At 47.3% G+C, this 22,919-nt stretch overlaps 3 protein-coding genes across 8 annotated transcripts; 1 reads left to right on the top strand and 2 right to left on the bottom strand.

Moving 5' to 3' along the window:
• Positions 1-436: 436 nt before the first annotated feature.
• On the bottom strand, positions 437-3,848 carry STK16 (serine/threonine kinase 16). 4 transcript variants are annotated; one of them, XM_012740204.3, is made up of 8 exons: positions 3,788-3,848; positions 3,228-3,417; positions 2,447-2,666; positions 2,077-2,210; positions 1,784-1,904; positions 1,564-1,659; positions 1,019-1,140; positions 437-906 (listed from the first exon to the last, which is right to left on the bottom strand). In XM_012740204.3, exons 2-8 carry the CDS (start codon positions 3,311-3,313, stop codon positions 768-770), a joined length of 918 nt encoding a protein of 305 aa, XP_012595658.1. In that variant the 5' UTR covers positions 3,314-3,417; positions 3,788-3,848; the 3' UTR covers positions 437-767. The 4 variants fall into 4 exon arrangements, with proteins under 4 accessions (XP_012595658.1, XP_075862080.1, XP_012595660.1 ...); XM_076005965.1 differs by lacking the exon at positions 3,788-3,848 and adding an exon at positions 3,634-3,650; XM_012740206.3 differs by lacking the exon at positions 1,564-1,659.
• A 31-nt stretch (positions 3,849-3,879) lies between these two features.
• On the top strand, positions 3,880-15,604 carry GLB1L (galactosidase beta 1 like). 2 transcript variants are annotated; one of them, XM_012740196.3, is made up of 17 exons: positions 3,880-4,081; positions 5,676-5,801; positions 5,964-6,130; positions 6,381-6,531; positions 6,702-6,762; positions 12,271-12,365; positions 12,463-12,637; positions 12,723-12,781; positions 12,885-13,006; positions 13,111-13,151; positions 13,336-13,454; positions 13,761-13,835; positions 13,956-14,045; positions 14,180-14,293; positions 14,596-14,727; positions 14,826-15,041; positions 15,167-15,604. In XM_012740196.3, exons 2-17 carry the CDS (start codon positions 5,733-5,735, stop codon positions 15,434-15,436), a joined length of 1,956 nt encoding a protein of 651 aa, XP_012595650.1. In that variant the 5' UTR covers positions 3,880-4,081; positions 5,676-5,732; the 3' UTR covers positions 15,437-15,604. The 2 variants fall into 2 exon arrangements, with proteins under 2 accessions (XP_012595650.1, XP_075862079.1); XM_076005964.1 differs by lacking the exon at positions 3,880-4,081 and having other exon boundaries at positions 5,568-5,801.
• Positions 15,553-22,889, bottom strand: ANKZF1 (ankyrin repeat and zinc finger peptidyl tRNA hydrolase 1). 2 transcript variants are annotated; one of them, XM_012740193.3, is made up of 14 exons: positions 22,781-22,889; positions 22,253-22,418; positions 20,951-21,063; positions 20,620-20,722; positions 20,338-20,531; positions 19,822-19,934; positions 19,581-19,728; positions 18,360-18,588; positions 18,016-18,168; positions 16,898-17,384; positions 16,625-16,736; positions 16,327-16,494; positions 16,094-16,191; positions 15,553-15,884 (listed from the first exon to the last, which is right to left on the bottom strand). In XM_012740193.3, the coding sequence occupies exons 2-14, from the start codon at positions 22,386-22,388 to the stop codon at positions 15,761-15,763; spliced, it is 2,178 nt and encodes a 725-aa protein (XP_012595647.2). In that variant the 5' UTR covers positions 22,389-22,418; positions 22,781-22,889; the 3' UTR covers positions 15,553-15,760. The 2 variants fall into 2 exon arrangements, with proteins under 2 accessions (XP_012595647.2, XP_075862078.1); XM_076005963.1 differs by having other exon boundaries at positions 22,253-22,886.
• Between the last annotated feature and the right edge of the window lie 30 nt (positions 22,890-22,919).

The following is a 22,919-nucleotide window of genomic DNA, read 5'->3' as shown; positions in this document are numbered from 1 at the left end:
CCGCCACCTCCACTCCCCTTGCCCCCAGGCTAAGGATGGGAGACCTGTTAATGTAGCTATTCCAAAGCCTCTTCAGGTGTCTCCACCCAGAAGCCCTAGCCTAGCAAACCGGCTGGGTTGCTTTGACTAAGCTACCCACCCCTGGGAGTGAAGGAAGGAAAGAACTATTTGAGTGTGCTTTTAGGGGGCCCTGGTTCCAGTCCTTGGCACAGAGAAGCCAGCTCAAGCCAGAGCAGCTTTAAGTTTTTGACTAAGTCAAGCTAGAACACTTGCCCACTGCCACCCAGCCAGATCTAAGGTAAGGAACCAGCCTCCTTACATGGAATGACGAAGTCACACCACTGCCATCTCTATACCAGGTGTCCCCTTGGAAATGGTAGCCGGACTTTGGGACCTTTGCACCTTTTCTCTCATTCCAGAAACATTGAGACTAAGATCACACCAACCTGCTTTCACTTTATTCTTGTTTACACATTCTCCTGCTCCTGGATTTGGAGGCAGAACATGATATGAGCTCAGCAGTCCTGCTCAGAGCCATGGACCATATTCTGTCAGTTTCCCTTTTCCCAACCCCCACCCCTCCCCTACTCAGTCAGGCCCCTTACCCACGTGTTGCTCTTGGGGGTCAGAAGGCAAAGAGGTCCCCACCTAGTGCCCCCATCTGTTAGACAGCAGTCCTGGATAGAATGGATGGACCTTCCAACGAGGGCTGGGTACCTCTTTCCAAGGCACAAGAGGCCACCTTCTCAATGCGGCCACTGGTTTGTTCAGATTTGGGTAGTGTGCTGGCCAGGAACTGGAGGCTGCAGTGCCTCCAATTGGCTGAGGAGGGCAGGAATGTGAGGGCGCTGCTGGGGGTCCACAGTCATCATCGATGCCAGCAGCTGCCGTACTGCTGAAGAATGCCTGCAGAGGGAGGAGGGCAGGGTGACTGGAGGACACTATGCCCCCTGCCAAGGTACCAACTCAGCTAATCCAGGGGGGGTCTGAAATGCTCAGTGTCCCTTGTACTGCTTACCTGGGGCTTTGCGGGATGCTGAGTTGGTTCTGTACAGCAAGAGCCACACTGTCACCCTTCTGGAACACCATGTCATAAGGGCCTTCCCCAAACATCATGGCATATAGCACGCAGCCTAGGGACTGAGCATAACTTGGTTAATCCCTGGAAGGGGACCAATGGAGGTGACATTGTTCCCCTTATTGCTGTGGTGAAAGGAGACTACATAAGCTAAAAAGAATATGCCAACCTCAGTCACACGGCACCATCAGGACCCAGAGAAACTGCCAGTAAGCTGGAGGCCTCTGTAGCCCTTGCTTAACCACTGCCTTCAGCACTGACACTGAGCTGTACCCACCCTGTTCGGGGGAAGGGATTATACCACTTCCTGTACAACTGAGTATGGTATCAGTGACAGTTCCCAGGAAGGAAGTCAAGGAAGTTGGGGACATATCATGGTTCCTGGGGCCCCATGAAACAGAAACCAAAGACCTATTTCTCTACTCCACAGTAGGTAAAGAGCCACACACCCTCTCCACCCAGATTCCCACCCACATGCTCCTCACCCAGACATCAGTCCGCTCATCGATGACACAGTGACTCTGCACAGAGAAGAGCTCTGGGGCTCGGTAGGAGATGGTGCACCGCTGGGCCGCCCAGTCCTGGAACAGTGGCCCCAGAGCTCAAAAGTGGAGCACAAGCCACAGTCATGTGACCAAATTGGGGCATGCACCAGAAGGGATTTGGGGTGAACAGGTGGGCAAAGGAACCCAGAGATTCTCTTACCTGTAGGGTCAGGGCCTGGCGGGAGCCCTCCACATGGATGCAGGCTTGATTCATAGAACCCAAGTCCATTAAAACTGGCTGCCCCTCATCTCCAAGCAAGATATTGGTGGGCTTCAGGTCCCTGTAGAGAAGTGGAAATGACCCATGAGCAACCCAGGACAGGAAGGCTGAAATCCCAGGAAGCAAAAGAATCATGCAGGGCTGTTTCCTGGGAGGAGAGCAGAGATCTCCCATTTTTCTTGGTTAGGCTCTTCCTCTCCACCCTAGCAAATACACAGGCCTATCCCACTGACCTGTGGGCATAACCCTTGGCATGAATGGCCTCAAGGCCTCTGCAGATACCCAACAGCAGCTGAAGGATTTGGTCCTCGGTCAAGAAGTTGCCTTTGTCCTTCAGCCTTTCTATCTCGTTCCATAGCGTACCTCTCTGCAACAAAAGTTTCCCCACAGTTGTAGCCATGTTTTTGGAGCCTCTGCTCCCTGAGCCTGAACCCTTCCCTTGTGGAAGCCTATCAACCCTTTCACCACACACACCTCGAACCCCAAATCTGATGTGGCCAAACCCAGGACATGGCCTCTGCTTCCTAACATGCTTGATTGCTCACACAGCCCTTGGTAGGTGGCTCTGTTGCAACCCCCTCCATAACCAGGGGTCTTTCTGACCTTGAAGAAAGGTAGCAGCAGCCAGGCCTCATGTTTAGCACCCCGCTCCCTCAGACAGTAAGCCACAAGGCGAAGGATGTTGGGGTGATGGAAGAGGCGATGCATGTCTGCTTCTCGCTGGGCCTCCTCACGGTCCTGCTGCTCATGACACAGGATTCGCTTCAGGGCGTAGAAGTGTCCATCATGTAACCCCTCCACTAGGTCCACATAGCTGAACCCACTGTGGGCCAAAGGGGTCAGTGAAGGACCATGGTCATCACCCACACAGCTTGGACCCAGAGGAATTCCCTAGGAGGGAGGTGCTGTCACTCCCATTTAGTAGAAACCCTCCTGAGATGTGGCTCTAATAGAAGTCTGAAGATTATTACACTTTGAGCTCCTCAAGAGTAGGGACATACAAATTCTTGAGGTCCTATGGTCATAAAACAGTGCTCTGCATATGACAGATGATTAAATGAATAATAGCCAACATTTATTAAGTGCTTATAAACCAGGCACTGGGTGAGACATTTTATATACATTATCTCATTTAATTCTCACAACTCCATTACTGGGGGATGACAATCATCTCCATTAGGCAGATGAAAAAACAGTAGCTTATCAAGGTCCCATAAGGTGGATCTAGGAGGCCTGGAATCCACCTTCTTGACTACCATGCAGCTGTCTGTCAGGTGAGTTAGAGAACAGGGATAAAATCTTTCTACCTGAAACACGTGCAGACAGCTCTGTCCCTTAGTGACCATAACCCTGGGGACTGGCTAAGCGATTTCTCAACACTCACCCCTCCCCCAGTTTCTGGATAAAGAGGTAGCGCTTATTGTCAATGATGACAGTTCCCCGAGAGCAGACACACAGCGCGTGGCCCATAATGTCTCAGTCATCCTCCTCAAAGGTGGTCTGAGGCTGCCAATGGGTTTGTCCAGGGTGAGTGGGCTCTTCCAGGTGATACGCTGGAGGCCCAGCAGAGCATGCTGGAAGGAAAACAATGGCGGGGTCGCAAGTCTGGCACGATGCACATGATCCCTGAAGTACCAAGGCGGACAGCTCAGGCCCAGGTCTTGAAACCTATATTCCCGTCTAGAGAAAACTGGCCCTGGCGATGCCAATTCCAACAAGGCTGGGTCAGGTGCCAGAAAGCCTCTGGACACGCAGTGACTACCAGGCCACTTCCTCCAACTCCAGCTCACCTTTGGGCAGCCCCCGCGCCCACGCCCATCGGGCCACAAAGGCAGGGCATGGTTTCAGAGGAGGTGCCGCCCACCCCTTGCAGAGGCTACCCTTGGCCTCGGCGCGCAGAGCCCCGGGTCGCCCAGCCTGGACCACCCCCCTCCGCCCACTGACCTGGCTCAGGCGGGAGAGAAGCGCCAGAGACCGGAAGCAGTGCTGGCGTCATCAGTCCGCGCCGTCGTAACGGCCCGTGGTATCCTAGCAACCGCTGCGCACCCTGACGATGCAGGGGCGCGGAGCTGAGAGGCCGGGGGCGGGCTAGGCCTGGGGGAGGACGGGTCCCAGGACCCGGGTGAGGGTTCCCTAGTTGGCCTTCAGTAGGGGTCAAGACGCAGGCACCTGTGCCAAAGGGGAGCAAAGCCGGCGCCGGCCCGAGGCCCCCAGGACCTCCATCTCCCAAAGTCGGAGGTAGGAGGCCTCGTACCTCCGGCGCGCTGGGACCAGAAAGCAGCCGACTACAGTTCATCCCCGAGGGGGTTCCAGGGAGGGGCGGGTGCTGGAGGCCTGGACTCCTGGAGCTCTGATCCCTAACAATCTTCTGGGCTCTGGCCTGTATCCCCCTACCCCTAGTCTCAGTGATTAAGAGCTCAGGCTCTTGAACCAGACTGCTAGTTTCTAAATTTGGTCTTAAGAGCCTAGCAGCTGTGTGACTTGGGCAAGTTACTTAACCTCTCTCATCCTCACTTTTTTTTTTTTCTTTTTTTGACACAGAGTCTCACTTTGTTGCCCAGGCTAGAATGAGTGCTGTGGCATCAGTCTAGCTCACAGCAACCTCAATCTCCTGGGCTAAATCGATCCTCCTGTCTCAGCCTCCCGAGTAGCTGGGACTACAGGCACGCACCACCATGCCCGGCATATATATATATATATATTTTTTTTTTTTTTTTTAAGTTGGTCAATTAATTTCTTTCTATTTTTGGTAGAGATGGGGTCTAGCTCAGGCTGGTTTCGAACTCCTGACTTTGAGCGATCCGCCTGCCTCGGCCTCCCAGTGCTAGGATTATAGGCGTGAGCCACCTCACCTGGCTGTCCGTCACTTTTCATAGCTGTAAAATAGGTATCATAGCATCTGAGGTTAAATGCATTAACCATGAGGCCAGACTGACTAGTTCAAATCCCAGCTCTACTAAAGTAGTTCTGTTACCTTGGACAGGCTACTTAATGTTTCTCTCCTTCAGTTTACTTATCTGTAAAATGGGAATGATAATTGTCTACTTCATGGAGTTGTTTGAAGATTAAATGAGATATAAAGTGCTTAGCACAATATCTGACACATAGCCTTCAGTAAGTGTCAATAAACAGTAATAATTATTATTACCCTAATCTTTATATCGCAAGCTTCAGACTGTGAAGGCAGGAGAAATGAAAGTTCACAAATTCCGTAGCCTTGGCACCAAGCAGTTGTCCTTGACATCTCTTGTCTCGGCAGGCAGGGATAAGTAGAAGGGTGCGCTTCCAAAAAAGATAGAATCGTCAGGATGGGCTCTTTTGCTGAAACAGGGCTCTCTAGGAAAAAGTTCTGTCTTGTAACCTGGTTCTCCTTTCCACACCCCCAATCACCATCAAGATTTTCCCATGGTTTCCCTTAGTTCTGAACCTGTTTTTGCCCCTTGGTTCTGACATTCATTCACCTAGATTTAATTTGCTATGTGCCAGGCCCTGTGCTCAAGATGGACAAGGTACTCCGTGCCCTCAGGGAGCTCAGTCTAGTATAGCAGTGCTTCTCAATCTTGTATGTGCTTAGGATAGCCTGGGTATCTTGTTAAAATACAAATTCTGATTCTATACGTCTGAGGTAGGATCTGAGATTCTGCATTTCTAACAAGCTCCCAGGTAACACTGATGAAGCTGGTTCCTGAATTGCACTTTGAGTAGCAAGATGTAGAGGATTTTACAAACTAATGAAGTAGCGGGTGGCTGCAGGCTGGAGACAAAGTCCAGGCTAACCGCCTGGCAACTTGAGGTGGTCTCCGCCCCCTTGCTCGCTGAGGTTCCCTCCCAGGAATCCAACACGTGATGGTCAGACGGCGTCTCAGACTAGAGGAGCCCAGTAAGCGCCATGGCTCCGGAGAAGCTGCCCTGCTTTCCCTCCTTGCTGCTGTCGCTCCTGACACTGCTGCTGCCCCAGGTAAGATAAAAGGGTGGAACCGGCAGCCTGAGAGAGGTAGGGTGGGATCAGATCCCACCCTACAACAGTCAACAACAAAACAACCGGGAAGGCTAGTTCCATCTCCTCTGCTTTGGGCAGACGCTGAGCCTCACTGCAGATTTTGCTGCTTTCCCTTTGCAGGCAGACACTCGGTCGTTCGTAGTGGATCCGGATAATGACAGGTTCCTCCTGGACGGCGTTCCTTTCCGCTACGTGTCTGGCAGCCTGCACTACTTCCGGGTACCGCGGGTGCTCTGGGCAGACCGGCTTTTGAAGATGCGATTGAGCGGCCTCAACGCCGTTCAGTTGTAAGAAGTGCTCACGAGAGCCATGGAAGGGTGGAATTTATTCTTCCTACTTCCCCCTTAGGAAGGGAGTCGGGACAGGAAGATTGGCTCGGTTTGAAGAGGGCTTTGAGCTCCAGGGTTCCTAGGCCAAGGTGGGAAAGGGTTGGTCATGACCTCCCAAATGTGTCCTGGAGATTCCATGCAAGGCCTGACCCTTAGGCCTTCCTGGCATCTCCCTACCTTGGGCACTGTTAACCTCTTCCTTTCTCAGTTATGTGCCCTGGAACTACCATGAACAACAGCCTGGGGTCTATAACTTTAATGGCAGCCGGGACCTCACTGCTTTTCTGCAAGAGGCAGCTAGAGTGAAACTGTTGGTCATACTGAGACCCGGACCTTACATCTGTGCAGAGTGGGAGATGGTGAGTTAGCTAGGACAGAACAAAAGCTGTGTACAGTTCCTAGACTACTCACATCTGCCCATATTCTAGGGCCATTTCCAGCACTATACTCAACTGCCTCCCTTCTTAAGTGGCTAACACCAAAGCAACAAAACCTACATACTTCTTTGTTGTCTTTATGTTTGTCTCAGGGGGGTCTCCCATCCTGGTTGCTTCGAAAACCTAAAATTCGTCTAAGAACCTCAGATCCAGGTGAGTTGAGATAAAAGATTTAACCCAGAAAAAAAGCAAACAACAAAATGGGCCATTTGGGTGCCAAAAACAGAAGAGACCATTCCCAAATTGGAGATCATTATTCAAATATTTTATGAGTGTTTACTTTGTGCACAGCAGGATGCTAGAAACTGAAACTGGGGCACTAGACAAACCTGCAATGAAACTTAGAGTGGAAGAGACCAGTTTTTTTTGTTGTTGTTGCTTGAATCCTCTGGAGAGACCAGTTTTTTAAAAAACAAAAAACCCTATAAATAAGATTATTGCAAGCTGTAAAAATATTATACTGTTAAAGAAAATAAACAAGGAGTTGAGATAGTGAATAACAGAAAGGGCCTCTTTGGGGTAGAGTGGTCAGAAAGGCTTTTCTTCAAGGTTGAATTTAGGAGAGTTAAAAAAAAAAAAAAGGCTTTTCTAAGAAGGTGACATTTGAGTTGACTTCTTGGGAAGGGAAAGCGCTGGTCATGTAAAGAGTGAGGCAAGAAGGTTCCTGGTGGAAGGAACAGTATATTCTAAGGCTCTCAGAGATGGGAAAGAACATAGCATAACTGAGGAACTGAAAGTGGAACAGCATGGCTGGAGCATAGTGGGTAAGGGAGAAAGTAATGTGACATGAAATTGGAGATGAGGTAGAGACAGTTGGTGTGGTAGGCTATTGGAAGAGACTTGCATTTTATTTGCATTTCATTTGCATTTTATTCTCAGTAGAAAGGCACTGAAAAAATTTTATCAGAGATATGATATAATCTGATCTGTTTTAATATTACATTAGCCTGGATGTGGAGAATGGATTGAGGGGAAAAAGGGTGGAAGTAGAGAAACTAATTGGGAGACTATTACTATAGCTGAGGACAGAGATGATGATGCCTGGACTAAGGTGATGCTGGTGGAAACAGAAAGAAGAGGGCAGAATTCAGATATGGTCTGGAGATAATAATCACCAGGACTTGGCTTGGCGCAGTGGCTCATGCCTGTAATCCCAGCACCTTGAGAGGCTAAGGTGGGAGGATCGCTTGAGTCTAGGAGTTTGAGACCAGCCTGGGCAACAACTTGAGATGCTGTCTCTACAAAAAATTTAAAAATTAACCAGGCAGGTGGCACATATCTATAACCCTAGCCCCTTGGGAGGCTGAGGCAGGAGGATCGCTTAAACCCAGGAGTTTGAGGTCACAGTGAACTATGATTGTGCCACTGCATTCTAGCCTGGGCAAGAGAAGGAGACCCTATCTCAAAAAAAAAAAAAAAAAAAAAATCACCAGGACTTGTTAATAGATTTTGATTAGAAGTGGAGGCATTGGGGTGGTGTGGGTACAGTCAGGAAAGAAAGGAATCAAGTTTCTGGCCAGTTAAGACCAGGGGTGGCATATGAACACTTTTGGGGGAAAAAGCAATTTTGTTCTCCTTGTTACATTTCTATCATGTCACACTCAAGTGAGGATATTAAGTAAGCAACAGGATGTGTGAGTGTGGAGCAGTCTGAGCTAGAGATATAAATTTGGAAGTCATCAAGTCTAAAGATGGCATTTAAATCCATGAATACTGAGACATCATCTGGGGAAAGAGTGTAGAGAAAGAAAAGAGGATTTAAGATTAAGCTCTGAGGATGCCTAATATTTCAATGAGTTGGGGTTTCATTTCAGGTGCAAATAGGAAGTCATTAGAGCAAGGGAATAATTTTATCTGATTTATACCTTTTTAAAGATCATTCTGACAAAATGCCTTATATCTAGGGATTCTCCAGGTGCTGGAGAGCTTTATGCCCATTAGTATTTCCCAGACTCATGTGACTATGAAATACATTAAAAATGATAACATGAGCTGGGCATAATGGCTCATGCCTGTAATCCCAGCACTTTGGGAGGCTGAGGTGGGAGGATTGCTTGAGGCCAGGAGTTTGAGACCAGCCTAAGCAAAATATCGAGACCCCATCTCTACAAAAAAATAAGAAAAATTTAGCTGGGTATGATGGCACATACCTGTAGTCCCAGCCACCAAGAGGCTGAGAGAGGAGGATCATTTGACCCTGGGAGTTCAAGGCTGCACTGAGTTAAGATTGCTCTACTCTACTGCAGCCTGGGTGACAGAGCGAGACCCTATCTCTAAAAAAATTTTTTTAATTAAAAATAATAAAATGGGCCTGGTGCGGTGGCTCACACCTGTAATCCTAGCACTCTGGGAAGCCGAAGCAGGAGTACTGCTCAAGGTCAGGAATTCAAAACCAGCCTGAGCAAAAGCGAGACCCCGTCTCTACTAAAAATAAAACTAAATTAATTGGCCAACTAAAAATATATAGAAAAAATTAGCTGGGCATGGTGGTGCATACCTGTAGTCCCAGCTAGTCGGGAGGCTGAGGCAGGAGGATTGCATGAGCCCAGGAGTTTGAGGTTGCTGTGAGCTAGGCTGACACCACGGCACTATAGCCCGGGCAAGAGAGTGAGACTCTGTCTCAAAATAATAATAATAATAATAATAATAATAAAATGATGAAGTATTTATGGAACACCAACATGCAGTCTCTGGGTTTTTTTTTTTGTTTTTTTTTTTTGAGACAGAGTCTCACTTGCTTAAGACCACCAATGACCTCTACACTGCTAAATCCATGGTGATCTCCCAGGCCTCATCCTGTTGGCCAATCAGCAGCATTTGACACAGCTAGTCACACTGCCCTTTGAAATATACTCTCCTTTTGGCTTCCATGATACCTTACTTATCTGGTCCCTGCCCCTGCTCTCAATCTTTCTGACCACTCTTTCTCAGTCTCTTTCTGGTTCTCTATTTTCCTTTCCACTAAATGCTAGAGTGTATCAGGGCTCAGTCCTTGGACACTTCTGTGTATTTTCATTCCCTAGGTGGTCTCATCCATTCACATGGTGGAATTTAAATTCCATCTAATAGCCAATGACCCTGAAATATGTATCTCTAGCCAGGATATTTCCCTTGACTTCCAAACACATATATCCAGCTGCTTACTTCTCCATTTGGACAAATAAAAGGTATAATGATACAACTAGGCTCCTGGCATTGCCTCCCAAATCAGCTGTTCCTTCAGTCTTCCCATCTCACTTAATGACAACTCTGTTTTCCAACTGGGCAGGCTAAGTACTATGGTATAACCTTCACGCCTGACTCTCTCACACCCCACATTCGATCCATCAGAAAATCCTGTCAGCTTTACCCTCACAAACATTGAATTTAACTACTTTGTATCACGCTCACTTCTACTACCCTGGTCCAAATGATCTCTCTCAGCTGGCTTATTTTAACAGCTTCCTAACTGGTTTCCCTTGTTTGCCCTCTCCTCCATATAGTCTATTCTCACTTGTGATCTTCTTAAAGCTTAAGTTTAAATATACATCTCAGATCATGTCATTTCCCTGCTTAAACCTAATAGGTGCTCATTTCATTCAGAATGTGAACCATGAATTCCTTAAAATGGTCCACTAGGTCCTACATAATTGATCCCAGTCACTTCCCTGGCATCCACTTTTCTCCCCCTTGTTTACTCAACTCCAGCCACACTGGCCTCATTGCTGTTTTTCAAACCCACCAGGCCTTGGGCTTTGAGGCCTTTGCATGTGGTGCTTCCTCAGTCTTCCTGAAGAAATCACCTCAGTGAGGACTTGGCCACTCTCTCTAAATTTTAAGCTTCCCTTCCCCACCATTGTATGTCTGTCTTCCTTTTCTGCTTTGTTTTTTCTCCTTGGCACTAATACACTATGTATTTCACCTGATTTACTTAATTTATTATCTGCCTCCCTCACTAGAAAGGAAATTACACAAGGGCAGACTTTTTGGTCTGCTTTATTCACTTCTAACATCCCTACGACCTAGAACAGTATTTGGTGAATGGTCAGCACCCATAAATATTTGTTGAATGAATGAATGTGATTTAGTGTATGCTTGGATTAGAACAGGCAGTAAAGCAAAGGCCCTTCTTTATACAGAACATAAAATGTAAAGGAATCAAATATTTTAAGAATTAACCCCCCCCCCCCAAATATCTTTCATTGAATCCACCTTTAAAAGTCTTTTGTCTGCTAGGCTGTGCCCTTAACTATAGCGATGCAACAAATTAACCTGACAGACAAGACTCCTGCTCACTAGTGGGGGAAATCAACTTGAAAAAATTACAGAAATAAATGCTCAATTATAATTTGTTAAGTATTTAAAAGAGAAGTATGAGACAATGTAAAACTGTCTAATGGGGGGAATCTATCCTAATCTGGGCTATCAGAAGTTTTCATGAAGAAGTAAGACAAAAGAATTGAAGCATGAATTGGAGTCGGCTGGGTAAAGGAGAGGGAGAGAAAGTGTCAGGCAGAGGTAGTAACATGCATGATAACCCCGAGGGTGAATCACAAAAATCACAAGGAGCTGAGAATTTAAGTCATGATATATAATACAGGTTGGGTATCCCTTATCTGAAAATGCTTGGGACCAGAAATGTACCCAATTTCAGGTTTTGGAATATTTGCATATACCTAATGAGATATCTTGGGGATGGGACCCAAGTCTAAACACAAAATACATTTATGTTTCATATACACCTTATACACACAGCCTGAAGGTAATTTTATATAATATTTTAATAACCTCATGCATAAAACAAAGTATGTACATTAAGCTATCAGAAAGCAAATAGTCAAATGTGGAATTGTGCACTTGTGGCATCATATCAATACTCAAAAGTTTCAGATTTTGAGCCGGGCGCGGTGGCTCACGCCTGTAATCCTAGCACTCTGGGAGGCTGAGGCAGGCAGATTGCTCGAGGTCAGGAGTTTCGAAACCAGCCTGAGTAAGAGCAAGACCCCGTCTCTACTATAAATAGAAAGAAATTAATTGGCCAACTAATATATATATAAAATTAGCCGGGCATGGTGGCGCATGCCTGTAGTCCCAGCTACTCGGGAGGCTGAGGCAGAAGGATTGCTTGAGGCCAGGAGTTTGAGGTTGCTGTGAGCTAGGCTGACGCCATGGTACTCACTCTAGCCTGGTCAACAAGCGAGACTCTGTCTCAAAAAAAAAAAAAAAAAAAAGTTTCAGATTTTGGAGCATTTCAGATTTCAGATAGGGATGTGCAAACTTTGTGATGATCTTTTGGTTGATGACTTAAATTACCTGCACTGTCAGTTACATCAGGGTACAGGTCAGACAGTCTACATTTCTGTGAATTCCCCTGCTATAGCAATCTCAGATATGAGTTGATTATATAATAATAGCTCTCCGCTGTGTGTTTAACGTTTTTCCCACATTTATTTTTAAGAAAACACTAAAGTTTCCTGTGTTCAAATTTCATTGACATGCATATATATAAGTGCTTAGGGTTGAGAGTTTCTTCTGACAAGAGTCACTATTTCCCAGATTTAGTTGTGAGTAACTGCAGCCTAGAGTATGGGCAGCACTTAAGTCACTAGCAAGGATGCTAGGGGTGGGGGCTGTGCTGGTGGTGGCAACCCCTAATGTGCAGAGCACTGCTATTTCCTTTAGACTTCCTTACTGCAGTGGACGCCTGGTTCAAGGTCTTGCTGCCCAAGATATATCCATGGCTCTACCACAATGGGGGCAATATCATTAGCATTCAGGTACAAGGGGGAAGTTGAATGGGCAAGGGGAAGGAGGTACAAGGGGTCCTTGACCTCTACCTCATAATTGGGCTCCGCTTTTCCTTCCCCCTGGCAGGTGGAGAATGAATATGGTAGCTACAGGTCCTGTGACTTCACCTACATGAAGCACCTGGCTGGGCTCTTCCGTGCACTACTAGGAGATAAGATCTTGCTCTTCACCACAGATGGGCCTGAAGGACTCAGATGTGGCTCTCTCCAGGGACTCTATACCACTGTAGATTTTGGCCCAGGTCTCCAAAGCAAGGGTTAGGAGTGGAGTCTGGGGAAGGCACATCTCTTCTATATTTATCTTTTTCCTTTGCATCCTTTCTGCAGCTGACAACATGACCAAAATCTTTACCCTGCTTCGGCATTATCAACCCCGTGGACCATTGGTGAGGGGCCAGAGGGGAGGGGAATCAAAGCAAGAGTCAGGGATGGGAATGGGTCCAGCTCAGTCCCCATCTCATTCACGGCTCCTTTCACCTCACACTCTAGGTGAACTCTGAGTACTATACAGGCTGGCTGGATTATTGGGGCCAGAATCATTCTACCCGGTCCGTTCCAGCTGTAACCAAAGGACTAGAGAACATGCTCAAGTTGGGAGCCAGTGTGAACATGTAACTGAAGACACTGGGGCCAAATCTGTAACTGGGAGTTGGGGATGAACGTTAAGATTCAATGAGTTAGCTTTTACCTTCCCCCCCACCCTCTCCCACTTCAGGTACATGTTTCATGGTGGTACCAACTTTGGATACTGGAATGGTGAGTCTAGATGGTCCCTGGGGCAGAAGCAGGGAGGATACAAAGAATTAGAATCTAAGGGCTGGATGAATTAAAATGTCTAGAAGGTGAATGTGGCTACCACTGCCCCCTCTGCATGAAGCTCTTTGCTTAGTGCCTATCATCCAAAAGATATGTTGAATTAATTAAACTGGCTCAACCTCAGGTGCTGATGAGAAGGGACGCTTCCTTCCAATTACTACCAGCTATGACTACGATGCACCTATATCTGAAGCAGGGGACCCCACACCTAAGCTTTTTGCGCTTCGAAATATCATCAGCAAGGTGCTCTATCACTTTGTTAAGCTCCAAAGGCTTTTATTAATTTGGGGGAAGGGGGACCCCAAGTTATAAAGGTATCCCATAAATTGGTGGTGGTTGTCTGGGCCACAGAGCCCTCTGAGCATCCCATGGAAGCATTTCCCACTCACTCAGGGGACTATGTGGGATTTACATGTGTGTGCAAAATTACAGGGTCTTCATGACCCCTGAAGCCTTCCCTGGGGCCCAGGTTAAGAACCTGCTCTAGGGTCTTGGAAGAGGTGTTGTTTCTGTGGTTCTCCTATGGCTCCTGAGAGAATTTGGGCTCAGTTCCAGGAAGTCCCCTTGGGACCGTTACCTCCCCCTAGCCGCAAGATGAGGCTTGGACCTTTGACTCTGCGTCTGGTAAGTTCCTCGCCATCTTTTCTCAGATATTAACCTTTTATTTTCTAAATAGCCTATCCTCTCTTGTCCTCTATCCAGAAACCTTCCTCTTATTCTGATTCTTCCCCCTTATTCTAATAGGATGGGGACTTGCTGGCTTTCCTAGACCTGCTGTGCCCCCGAGGGCCCATCCACTCAGTCTTGCCACTGACCTTTGAGGCTGTCAAGCAGGTAAGGCATAAACCTACGTCTGGTGGGAATGGCAACCTCCCTCAACAGCTGGAGCCAAAAGTTCCCTCCAGCTTCCCGACAGTATCCTTGCATATCTCTCAGTTTATCTCAAGTACTGATTCTTCCACACCCAGGACCGTGGCTTTATGTTGTATCGGACCCATCTGACCCATACCGTTTTTGAGCCAACACCACTCTGGGTGCCAAATAATGGACTCCATGACCGTGCCTATGTGATGGTAGATGGGGTGAGAACCTAATTCCAGGCTGTGGGCCCCAATTTCCTCCCTTCCCTACCACCCTTTAGCCTTAAGTTCCCCATATTAATACCCCTTTCCCATCTTCCTGCTCACATTTGCAGAGGTTCTAGGGATAGCTGGGATGAGGAAGAGTTTAAGGACAGAGTTCCAGAAGGGATGGGTAACTGACAGATGGCTACATTCTCTTTGCTCTCCAAATAAGTGTCCTAATGTGGTTTTAACCTATGCTTTGGCCACTCAGAGCTAGATGCTGTGCCCTTCCTTTCATATATCCTATCTCTTATCCACAGGTGTTCCAGGGTGTTTTGGAACGAAATATAAGACATAAAGTATTTTTGATGGGAAATCTGGGGGCCAGACTGGATATTTTGGTGGAGAACATGGGGAGGCTCAGTTTTGGGTCTAACAGCAGTGACTTCAAGGTGAGCTAGCTTTGCTTAGTTATATCCCAGGACTTAATTAGGGATAGTCTGGCCTTAGAGCTTAGTGAATGGTGACTTTTCATTTGCCTTCCCTATAGGGCCTGTTAGAGCCACCCATTCTGGGGCAAACAATGCTTATCAAGTGGATGATGTTCCCTCTGAAAATTGATAACCTTGTAAAGTGGTGGTTTCCTCTCCAGTTGCCAAAAAGTACACAACCTCAAGCTCCTTCTGGCCCCACCTTCTACTCTACAACGTTTCCAATTTTAGGGTCAATTGGGGACACATTTCTCTATCTACCTGGATGGACCAAGGTATGCTAATGGCAGTGGGAAGGGGAAGCAGAAAGTATCCTCTAATTAGAAACCCAAAAGGGGATGATTTTACCCCCTAAAGAGCTGATTCTTTCTTTTCCCACTCTCCCTCCCTCACCCCTCAGGGCCAAGTCTGGATCAATGGGTTTAACTTGGGCCGGTACTGGACAAAACGGGGGCCACAGCAGACCCTCTACGTGCCAAGACCCCTGCTGTTTCCTAGGGGAACACTCAACAAAATCACAGTGCTGGAGCTAGAAAATGTGCCTCCTCAGCTCCAAATCCAATTTTTAGATAAGCCTATCCTCAATAGCACCTTGCATAAGACATATATCTATTCCCTCTTAACTGATACAGTAAGTGTCCCTGAACCAATGCGGTTAAGTGGGCACTGAAAGAAAGGCAGCCCTTAGATCTGGGACATGGAGTGGGCAGGATCCCTTGGTGCTGGCCACGGTGACCATAAGGAACCAAAGGCCAGAATGCCTCTGAATGTAAGTACAAGTGCAGATTCCTTGCCAAGCTTTATTGTGATTAAAGCTCCAAAGACAGTACCAGCTCCACACACCTCTGTGGCCCTGTCTTTGCCCTGGTTCCTGAGTGTCATTCACCCTAATCTTCCAAATACTCTCTGGTTTCTTGGGGAAGAAGAATACTAGGGCTGGTGTGAATGTGCCCTCTTAGGGCCTAGAGTTGGCCCCAGCTGAAGCTGTAAGAGATCAGGAAGAGGGCCTCCCTGCCTGACGGCGATGATCCTGGAGGCAACGTGTGGAGCAGAACGGGAAGTCGAGGTAGTGAAAGGGAATGAGGCCTTGGAGGGATGCCCCACAACTCCAGCAGCGTCTGAACAAGAGGAAGAAAAATGGCTGGACAGGTACCCCAGAAACTTTCCAACCCAAGCCCTTCCCATGCCTCCTCCTGCCATTTCTGTTTTTGCTCCAAAGGTTCCCAGAACATCTCAGATCTCAACAACCTTTCTGAATACTGTGTAGGCCTTCATTCTATTTGCCCAAAATGTTCCCTACAACATTATAGATCACCCAGTCACTCACCCTGGCCCACACTGAGCATTGAGGACTGCAGCATCAGGGATTGGAGGGGAAGGGGCTCCCAACTGGGCAGCGAGTCGGCGCTCTGCAGCCAGAGCTCTCTGAGGGAAAAGGAAGTTGCATTAAGGACAAAGCCCCAGTGGTGAACAGGATACCCAGGAAGTGACAGCTGCATACTGGGGAAGGGATCAGACCTCTAAGGAAGCCTCGCTGTGGAAGAGAACCTCCAGCCTCACCTTCTCTCTGTCGCTGAGGGCGGCAAATCGCTGTTGTTCTTCTTGCTCCCGTTTTTCCTGCTCCTGCTGCTCCCGCTGCTGTTCCACCCGTCGCCGCCGAGCCGCCTTCTGCTCCCTTTTCCGTATAGCCTGCCGGGCCTCCATTTCTGGTGTCAGTGGCCCTGGCACCTAGAGGATTTCAGGAAGGTGTTAAGTAAGACCCACACAAACTATCCTTGGTAAAACTGCAAGGAGGTAGGAAGGATCTAGCCAGGATCTACAATGCCTTCCCACTCTGCTTCTTCCTTTTCCAGCTGACCTGAGCCTTGTTATAATCATAGGCATCTGGATTCTTCTCCATGAATCTTCGGAACTCGTTACGTGTTGATTTGTCAGCTGCAACAGTATAAGGTGGCCGGGCTCGGGAGTCCCTAGGTGTAAAGACCCAAAAAATGGGTTCAACTTGCCTCCTGCCTTTCCCAACGTCACTCAACCAGATCAAGGGAATACTGTTAAGTAGCCAATGCCAACTTGAGCCTCCAGATTATCCTGTCTATACCCAAAATGTCTTAGGATGGGGACCCTCACTTACTGCACAGTGGGGTCAGCACCTGCCTCCAGCAGCAGACGAACCACTGAGCCTCTTCCAGCTGCGGCTGCTGCATGCAGGAGAGTAAAGCCACCAGAGCCCAAGGGGGCACTGAGCAGAGACATAACTCCAGAGTCTACAGGGCTGGCAGCTAGCTGGAGCTTCAGCATTCCAACATCTCCAGCTCGGCAAGCAGCTAGAAGCACATCCCAGGGCTCTAGCTGACCAGGGGCCTCAGACTCATCCAGCGAAGGGCCCAAGGGGGCTGCAACTGCCTGGGCTGACTGTGAGAAAGGCTCATCTTCTTGAGATTGCTGGAGAAGAGTCATATGTGCCCCAGCCTCTTGGTCTCGGCTTCTCTCCTTCTTATTCCTTCTTTTCCTCTTTCGCTTGGGCAATACCTCAAACTCACGAAGATCCAGGGTCCCCAGTGTCAACTCCACTAGCTCCAACTCTACTTGTAAGCCATCCTCTCCATCCGACCCTGAACCTAGGAGAGTATCTGACATGTTAAATCCATCGAAGGAATTAGCAGAGGGTGGAAGCATGTGGGCTGTCTCAGATACATAAGAATTGTCTATAAAGAGATAATCCAGATCATCCTGAAATGAAATTAAGCGTTTTTATTTTGTAATCCAGATAAAATAGCATATCAAGAGCTAAGTCCACTCCAGGCTCTCAGCATAGACAAGGATAGGCCCTGAAGGAGATATGCAGAGACAAAAGTCCCAGGACTCGCCCTGTGAGCAGCCTTAGGATGATGCACAATAGAGGAAAGCATGGAAGTGGCCCTTAGCCCAAAACCACAGCATCCAATAAAAGACAGATAAACTATGTGAGATCTATGCAACACATGGATCTACTCTGTGCTAGGACTTTTCTAAGTACTGAGAGAACATCCATGAACTAAAGAGATAATAGGAGATCTGGAAAGATCATTAAACATGTCTCAGTAATTGCTATAACATAGCCCATTTTATAAACAGACACTGGGTGTGTGTGTTGTATAGGGACCCATCTATAAATAGGGAAATGGGTCAGTTATGAGAGTAGGGAATTTGCCACTGCATTTCTAGGACAGAAACCCAGATAGATTTGACAATTGCTAGATAGTACTCAACCCTGTTTGTGAGATTCCTCATTCTGCCCAAGTGCCTCATTTTTATCACTGGAGACCTTTCTTCTTTCTTCCTCAGTAGTCTTCCTCTCCTCTCTCACTGTCTTCCAGTGGGTCTGAGGTGAGTGTAATCTGACTGCTTCCCGAGGGTCTTCTCCTGCCATAAAACAAAAGACCTTTCTCAAACTTAGCTGAGGAGAAGCCAGCTCAGATTTCTGTCAATGAAGATGTAATTGGGCAGCAGTCCAAGGGCTAAAAAACCCTCTGGGTATACAACTGAGAACTGAGGCTTAAGCTGGAGAGCATAGGAAGGTCCAGGGAATCTGGGGATCTGGATCCAAGGCTCACCATGTATATACAAGGTTGTCAACTTTTGAAACACACGCTGTAGCTCTTGGAAGGTGGGTCTTCGGGTGGCGAGGGGGATATCCCAAAGTCGGGGATCCCCCCTTTGCAGGGGTGCCCCATGGCCTCCAAAGAACAAGGACCGGCTAGAGTGGGGAGCACGTAGCAGTATTGTCCCAGTCTCCTCCAGCGCCTTAGCCCAGCCTGGCCCTGCCAGCAGATCACGAACATCCTACAGAAGAGATCAACTCAGCCCTGCATATCTTCACTTACTATTTTTAAATCTCCAACCAAAAAGTGGCCCACAGATCATGTGTAGGAAGTGGGAGGTAGAAGATAAAACAAAGGGAGAAAGAAAGAGGACTAAGGCTCCTGGGATCCCTATTCTACCTGTGTCTACCCAGAAATAATGAAAATTGGAAGGATACAGGAGTCAAAAATCTCCCTACTGGCCGGGCGCGGTGGCTCACGCCTGTAATCCTAGCACTCTGGGAGGCCTAGGCGGACGGATTGCTCAAGGTCAGGAGTTCAAAACCAGCCTGAGTGAGACCCCGTCTCTACCATAAAAATAGAAAGAAATTAATTGGCCAACTAATATATATATATATATAAATCAGCCGAGCATGGTGGCGAATGCCTGTAGTCCCAGCTACTCGGGAGGCTGAGGCAGGAGGATCGCTTGAGCCCAGGAGTTTGAGGTTGCTGTGAGCTAGGCTGACGCCACGGCACTCACTCTAGCCTAGGCAACAAAAGCGAGACTCTGTCTCAAAAAAAAAAAAAAAAAAAAAAAAAAAAAAAAAAAAATCTCCCTACTGCAAAAAAAAAATTTTTTTTTTTGAGACAGAGTCTCGCTTTGTTGCCCAGGCTAGAGAGTGAGTGCCGTGGCATCAGCCTAGCTCACAGCAACCTCAAACTCCTGGGCTCAAGCAATTCTCCTGCCTCAGCCTCCCAAGTAGCTGGGACTACAGGCATGTGCCACCATGCCCGGCTAATTTTTTCTATATATATATTAGTTGGCCAATTAATTTCTTTCTATTTTTTTATAGTAGAGATGGGGTATTGCTCAGGCTGGTTTTGAACTCCTGACCTTAAGCAATCCGCCCACCTTGGCCTCCCAGAGTGTGAGCTACCACGCCCAGCCCCTACTGCAAAATTTAATGAGTTGAATTGAGAGGCAAAAAAGTGCAGATTAGAGGACTACCAGATCTGGGAGGCCTACCTCACCTTATATAATGTGACTTCATTATAGCGTCTCAGGTTGGCTCCAGCAGAGCGTGGTGCCCTACCTCGGGCATCCCGAAGTCCTTGGGCTGTGCCCCGCTTGGCACGCACGGTGTAGCGGTGAAAGGTTTTGTGTGTCACCACTTCTCTTCTATAGACAGCATAGACTCAGTACTGGAGACCAGCTGGTGCTCCCAGGCTAATAGGATCCACTCCATCCTTACCCCATACAGCACCCTCTTACCCTTGAAATACTGCACCAGCAAAGTGCCCAGCTGCAGCCATGAGCACTACACAGTATCTGGGACCTCCACTTTGCAGGTTCTGTAGCAGCAGTTCTGCCTCTACTGGTGGAACCTGCATGACAGAGAAGCAGCAAAAACATTCTATCTGTTGCATTCATTGAGAACAAGAAACCAAGTGCCAGTGCTAAGTACTGCATATATATTAACACATTTAATACAACCACCCTGAGGCTTGTTTCCATTTGGCAAAGAAATTTGAGGCTTGGAGAGGTAGTCAAGATGAAGTCATAGAACCACAATTCAAACAGAGAGTGGTCTATTTCTAAACTTAATGCTTTTACACTTGACCTTCCCAAGATTCAGGTCAGTTTCAATCCAAGACGGTGTTGTCAAGAGTGACACCCACACTCAACAGGAAGGAATGAAAATAGTGAGAAATGGACTGGGCTAAGGGGAAATCTTTGCTGAATGTACAAAAGGCTGGGGTTGACCACACAATCTGTACTGTCACTTGCCTGGTGAGGGCCTAGGACACAGCGGTAGGCATAAAGAAACTGGCCGTGGGCATTTTGGAAAAGAACCCGATGAGGGTAGGAGCCTTGCGGTGGGTAAAGCTTCTCAAATTCTGGCCTCTCCTCATCCAGTGTCTTTAAGTCCTCCTCACTGGCTGAGTCTGAGTCTTCTGATCCTGAGATGCTGGAAAGATCTCCTGAAGACAACATGAGATACACAAGCTAGTACTCCATCCTTGATCTTAAACTACTAAACTAAGGCCTTCTACCCTCATGTCCTCTCACCTGTGGAGCTCTGCTTTTCAAAGTCCAAGGCAGACAAGAGAGGCTTGTCCTTGAGACGTTGCTTTAGGTTAAACCGATGCCAGTCAAGCTTATAATGTTCCCTCTGGTATAAAGACAAAGAGGGAGGCAGAAAGTAGAAATATGCCCCACCCTGGCCTTGTATACTAACCAAGACAAGTAATAGAATTCCAGGAAGTATGACCGGGTAACACTAACTGCCTCAGTCAAAGCATAGACCTTTATTAATTTGAGACAAATGAAATGTCTACCTCTCCCTACCCATCATTACACTTTTGCTACTAATGTCTAGCTCTGCACTCTGGCTTTTTACCTGTTCCTGGCGGTTTTGGAAGGTCTGGTCACAGGTTGAACAGCTTAACTTCTCTGAAATATCCATAGGACCCTGGAGTAGTTTTCTTTCTGGGCTCTCCCTCTCCTCTGAACCTAAATAATGGAAGAGTAATTGGAGACAGAAAGGGAGCCCAAATCCACAGTGCTTGGAATTATATTCAGGGTCGGATATATAAAGCAGAGGAAAATACAAAGGAAAGAGATGGCATGACCTTGCCTTTGAGAAATTTACAATCTAATAATCATGAAATAAATAGTACTGCAATCACGTTTTGCAATAAATATGCTTCTGAAAAGATGTGTGTAAAAGGAATATGAATATTATATTTAAATTAGCCAAAGAGATTGTTTAAAGGAATCCTTTGGAAAGTAATTTCTGATAGGTTTAAAATATTTAACTCTAGGATGGGTCATGCCTGTAATCTTAGCACTCTAGGAGGCCAACTCGGGCAGATCACTTAAGGTCAGGAGTTCAAAACCAGCTGGAGCAAGAGCCAGAACCCGTCTCTACTAAAAAAAAATAGAAATTAATTGGCCGACTAAAATATAGAAAAAATTAGCTGGGCATGGTGGCACATGCCTATAGTCACAGCTACTCAGGAGGCTGAGGCAGGAGGATCGCTTGAGCCCAGGAGTTTGAGGTTGCTATGAGGTAGGCGGAGGCCATCACACTCTAGCCTGGGCAACAGAGTGAGACTTTGTCTCAAAATATTTATGTGTGTGTGTGTGTGTGTGTGTATTTAACTCTAGAAAAACTTCCCAGATGCGTTTTTTTTTTTAAGTTTACATTTCCCATTACAGTGCACATTTTTTTCTAAAGAGAGGTGCAAGAAAACATGTAGCCACAAACTGAAGTTATACAAAACCAATAATAAATTGTTTTATATTCAACAAAGAGGAACAATTTGATTGGAATCCAGTTAAATTTAGACTATATCTAGGAATTCTGAAGTGTTTTTTAAAAATTTTTTAAATAAATAATTTTCTATCCTTTTTTCTTTATTTTTTTTTATGCTATCACAAATTTGTTACTGAAGTGTTTTTGAAGGCAATGGTGTTAATGTGAGGAAGCAAAAGACCTGTTTGGAGACGATTGAGGGGCTTTGCTGGAAACTACCCAGAGATTAAGTGAATTTAAGACAAATTTTATCCAGCAGAAAGATTAGTCAACGTGGGCTCCTAATCTGGGGAATACCATTAAGAATGTGTTCTGTGGTGGAGCAATTAGCTCCTAAGAGTCTTGTCACGTTCCTCATGGTCCAACCCAAACCTTCCCGGATACCTGGATGGGAAGTACGCAGAGCTGAGGCCACAGCCTCCCGGGGCGCGTGGCTCACCAGGCTAAGGCCCTGAAGGACTGGAGCATCTGCACTGAGGTCAAACAGGGAGACCGACGCAGGAGCCGGAGCTGGCGACATGGCTGATCAGAAATTACTTAGAAGCAGCTCCTGGAGCAGAAAGGAGGTAACAAACAGCACCCCAAAGAGAGATCCTACTACCGCGTCTCTCGCCCGCCTAATTTGGTCTCCCCCATGCCGCAAGGCACCTCGGCCCTCAACCTGAGGTCAGGAGTCAGCTGTGGAGTAAATACATGACCCCAGTCCGCTTTCTGAAACCCCCAGTCTCGGCCTATAAAAGAATGAATGGGGCACATCCAACTCCCAAATGTAGGCCAACAAAATTTAAATCACTGAGGTTGCCTAACAGACCGCTCTTCGTTACCCGAGCGACAAGCAAAGACTGAACCGCGTCAACTCGCCCCCGCCCTCAGAAGCTGCACCAAATGTCCCGGGAGCCGAGCGGCACGCACGTTCACAGTTCCAAGGCCGGATTTCTGCAACACCACAACAATCCCCGTCACTACGGAGCAGCGAAGAGGACAACCGGCGGCGCCTGCACCTGAGCCCCGCCCCACATAGAGCACACTATTGGTCCTCTGACCTCCAAGA

The sequence above is a fragment of the Microcebus murinus genome, chromosome 8 (assembly GCF_040939455.1).
Source record: "Microcebus murinus isolate Inina chromosome 8, M.murinus_Inina_mat1.0, whole genome shotgun sequence".
NCBI classification, from domain to species: Eukaryota; Metazoa; Chordata; class Mammalia; order Primates; family Cheirogaleidae; genus Microcebus; species Microcebus murinus.
Note: the sequence above shows the minus strand (reverse complement) of the source record. Positions and strands in the feature narration are given on the sequence as shown.

Coding starts and splice junctions, on each gene's coding strand:
- STK16 (XM_012740204.3), bottom strand. CDS start 3,313: ATGGGCCACGCGCTGTGTGTCTGCTCTCGGGGAACTGTCATCATTGAC. Junction 1,660..1,783: donor GCCAGGCCCTGACCCTACAG/GTAAGAGAATCT, acceptor CCACTGTTCCAG/GACTGGGCGGCCCAGCGGTG. Junction 1,141..1,563: donor ATGAGCGGACTGATGTCTGG/GTGAGGAGCATG, acceptor AGTTATGCTCAG/TCCCTAGGCTGCGTGCTATA.
- GLB1L (XM_012740196.3), top strand. CDS start 5,733: ATGGCTCCGGAGAAGCTGCCCTGCTTTCCCTCCTTGCTGCTGTCGCTC. Junction 13,007..13,110: donor TTGGGAGCCAGTGTGAACAT/GTAACTGAAGAC, acceptor CTCCCACTTCAG/GTACATGTTTCATGGTGGTA. Junction 13,836..13,955: donor GACCTTTGACTCTGCGTCTG/GTAAGTTCCTCG, acceptor TTATTCTAATAG/GATGGGGACTTGCTGGCTTT.
- ANKZF1 (XM_012740193.3), bottom strand. CDS start 22,388: ATGTCGCCAGCTCCGGCTCCTGCGTCGGTCTCCCTGTTTGACCTCAGT. Junction 20,723..20,950: donor TCCAAAACCGCCAGGAACAG/GTAAAAAGCCAG, acceptor TCTTTATACCAG/AGGGAACATTATAAGCTTGA. Junction 19,935..20,337: donor GTGTCCTAGGCCCTCACCAG/GCAAGTGACAGT, acceptor TCTGTCATGCAG/GTTCCACCAGTAGAGGCAGA.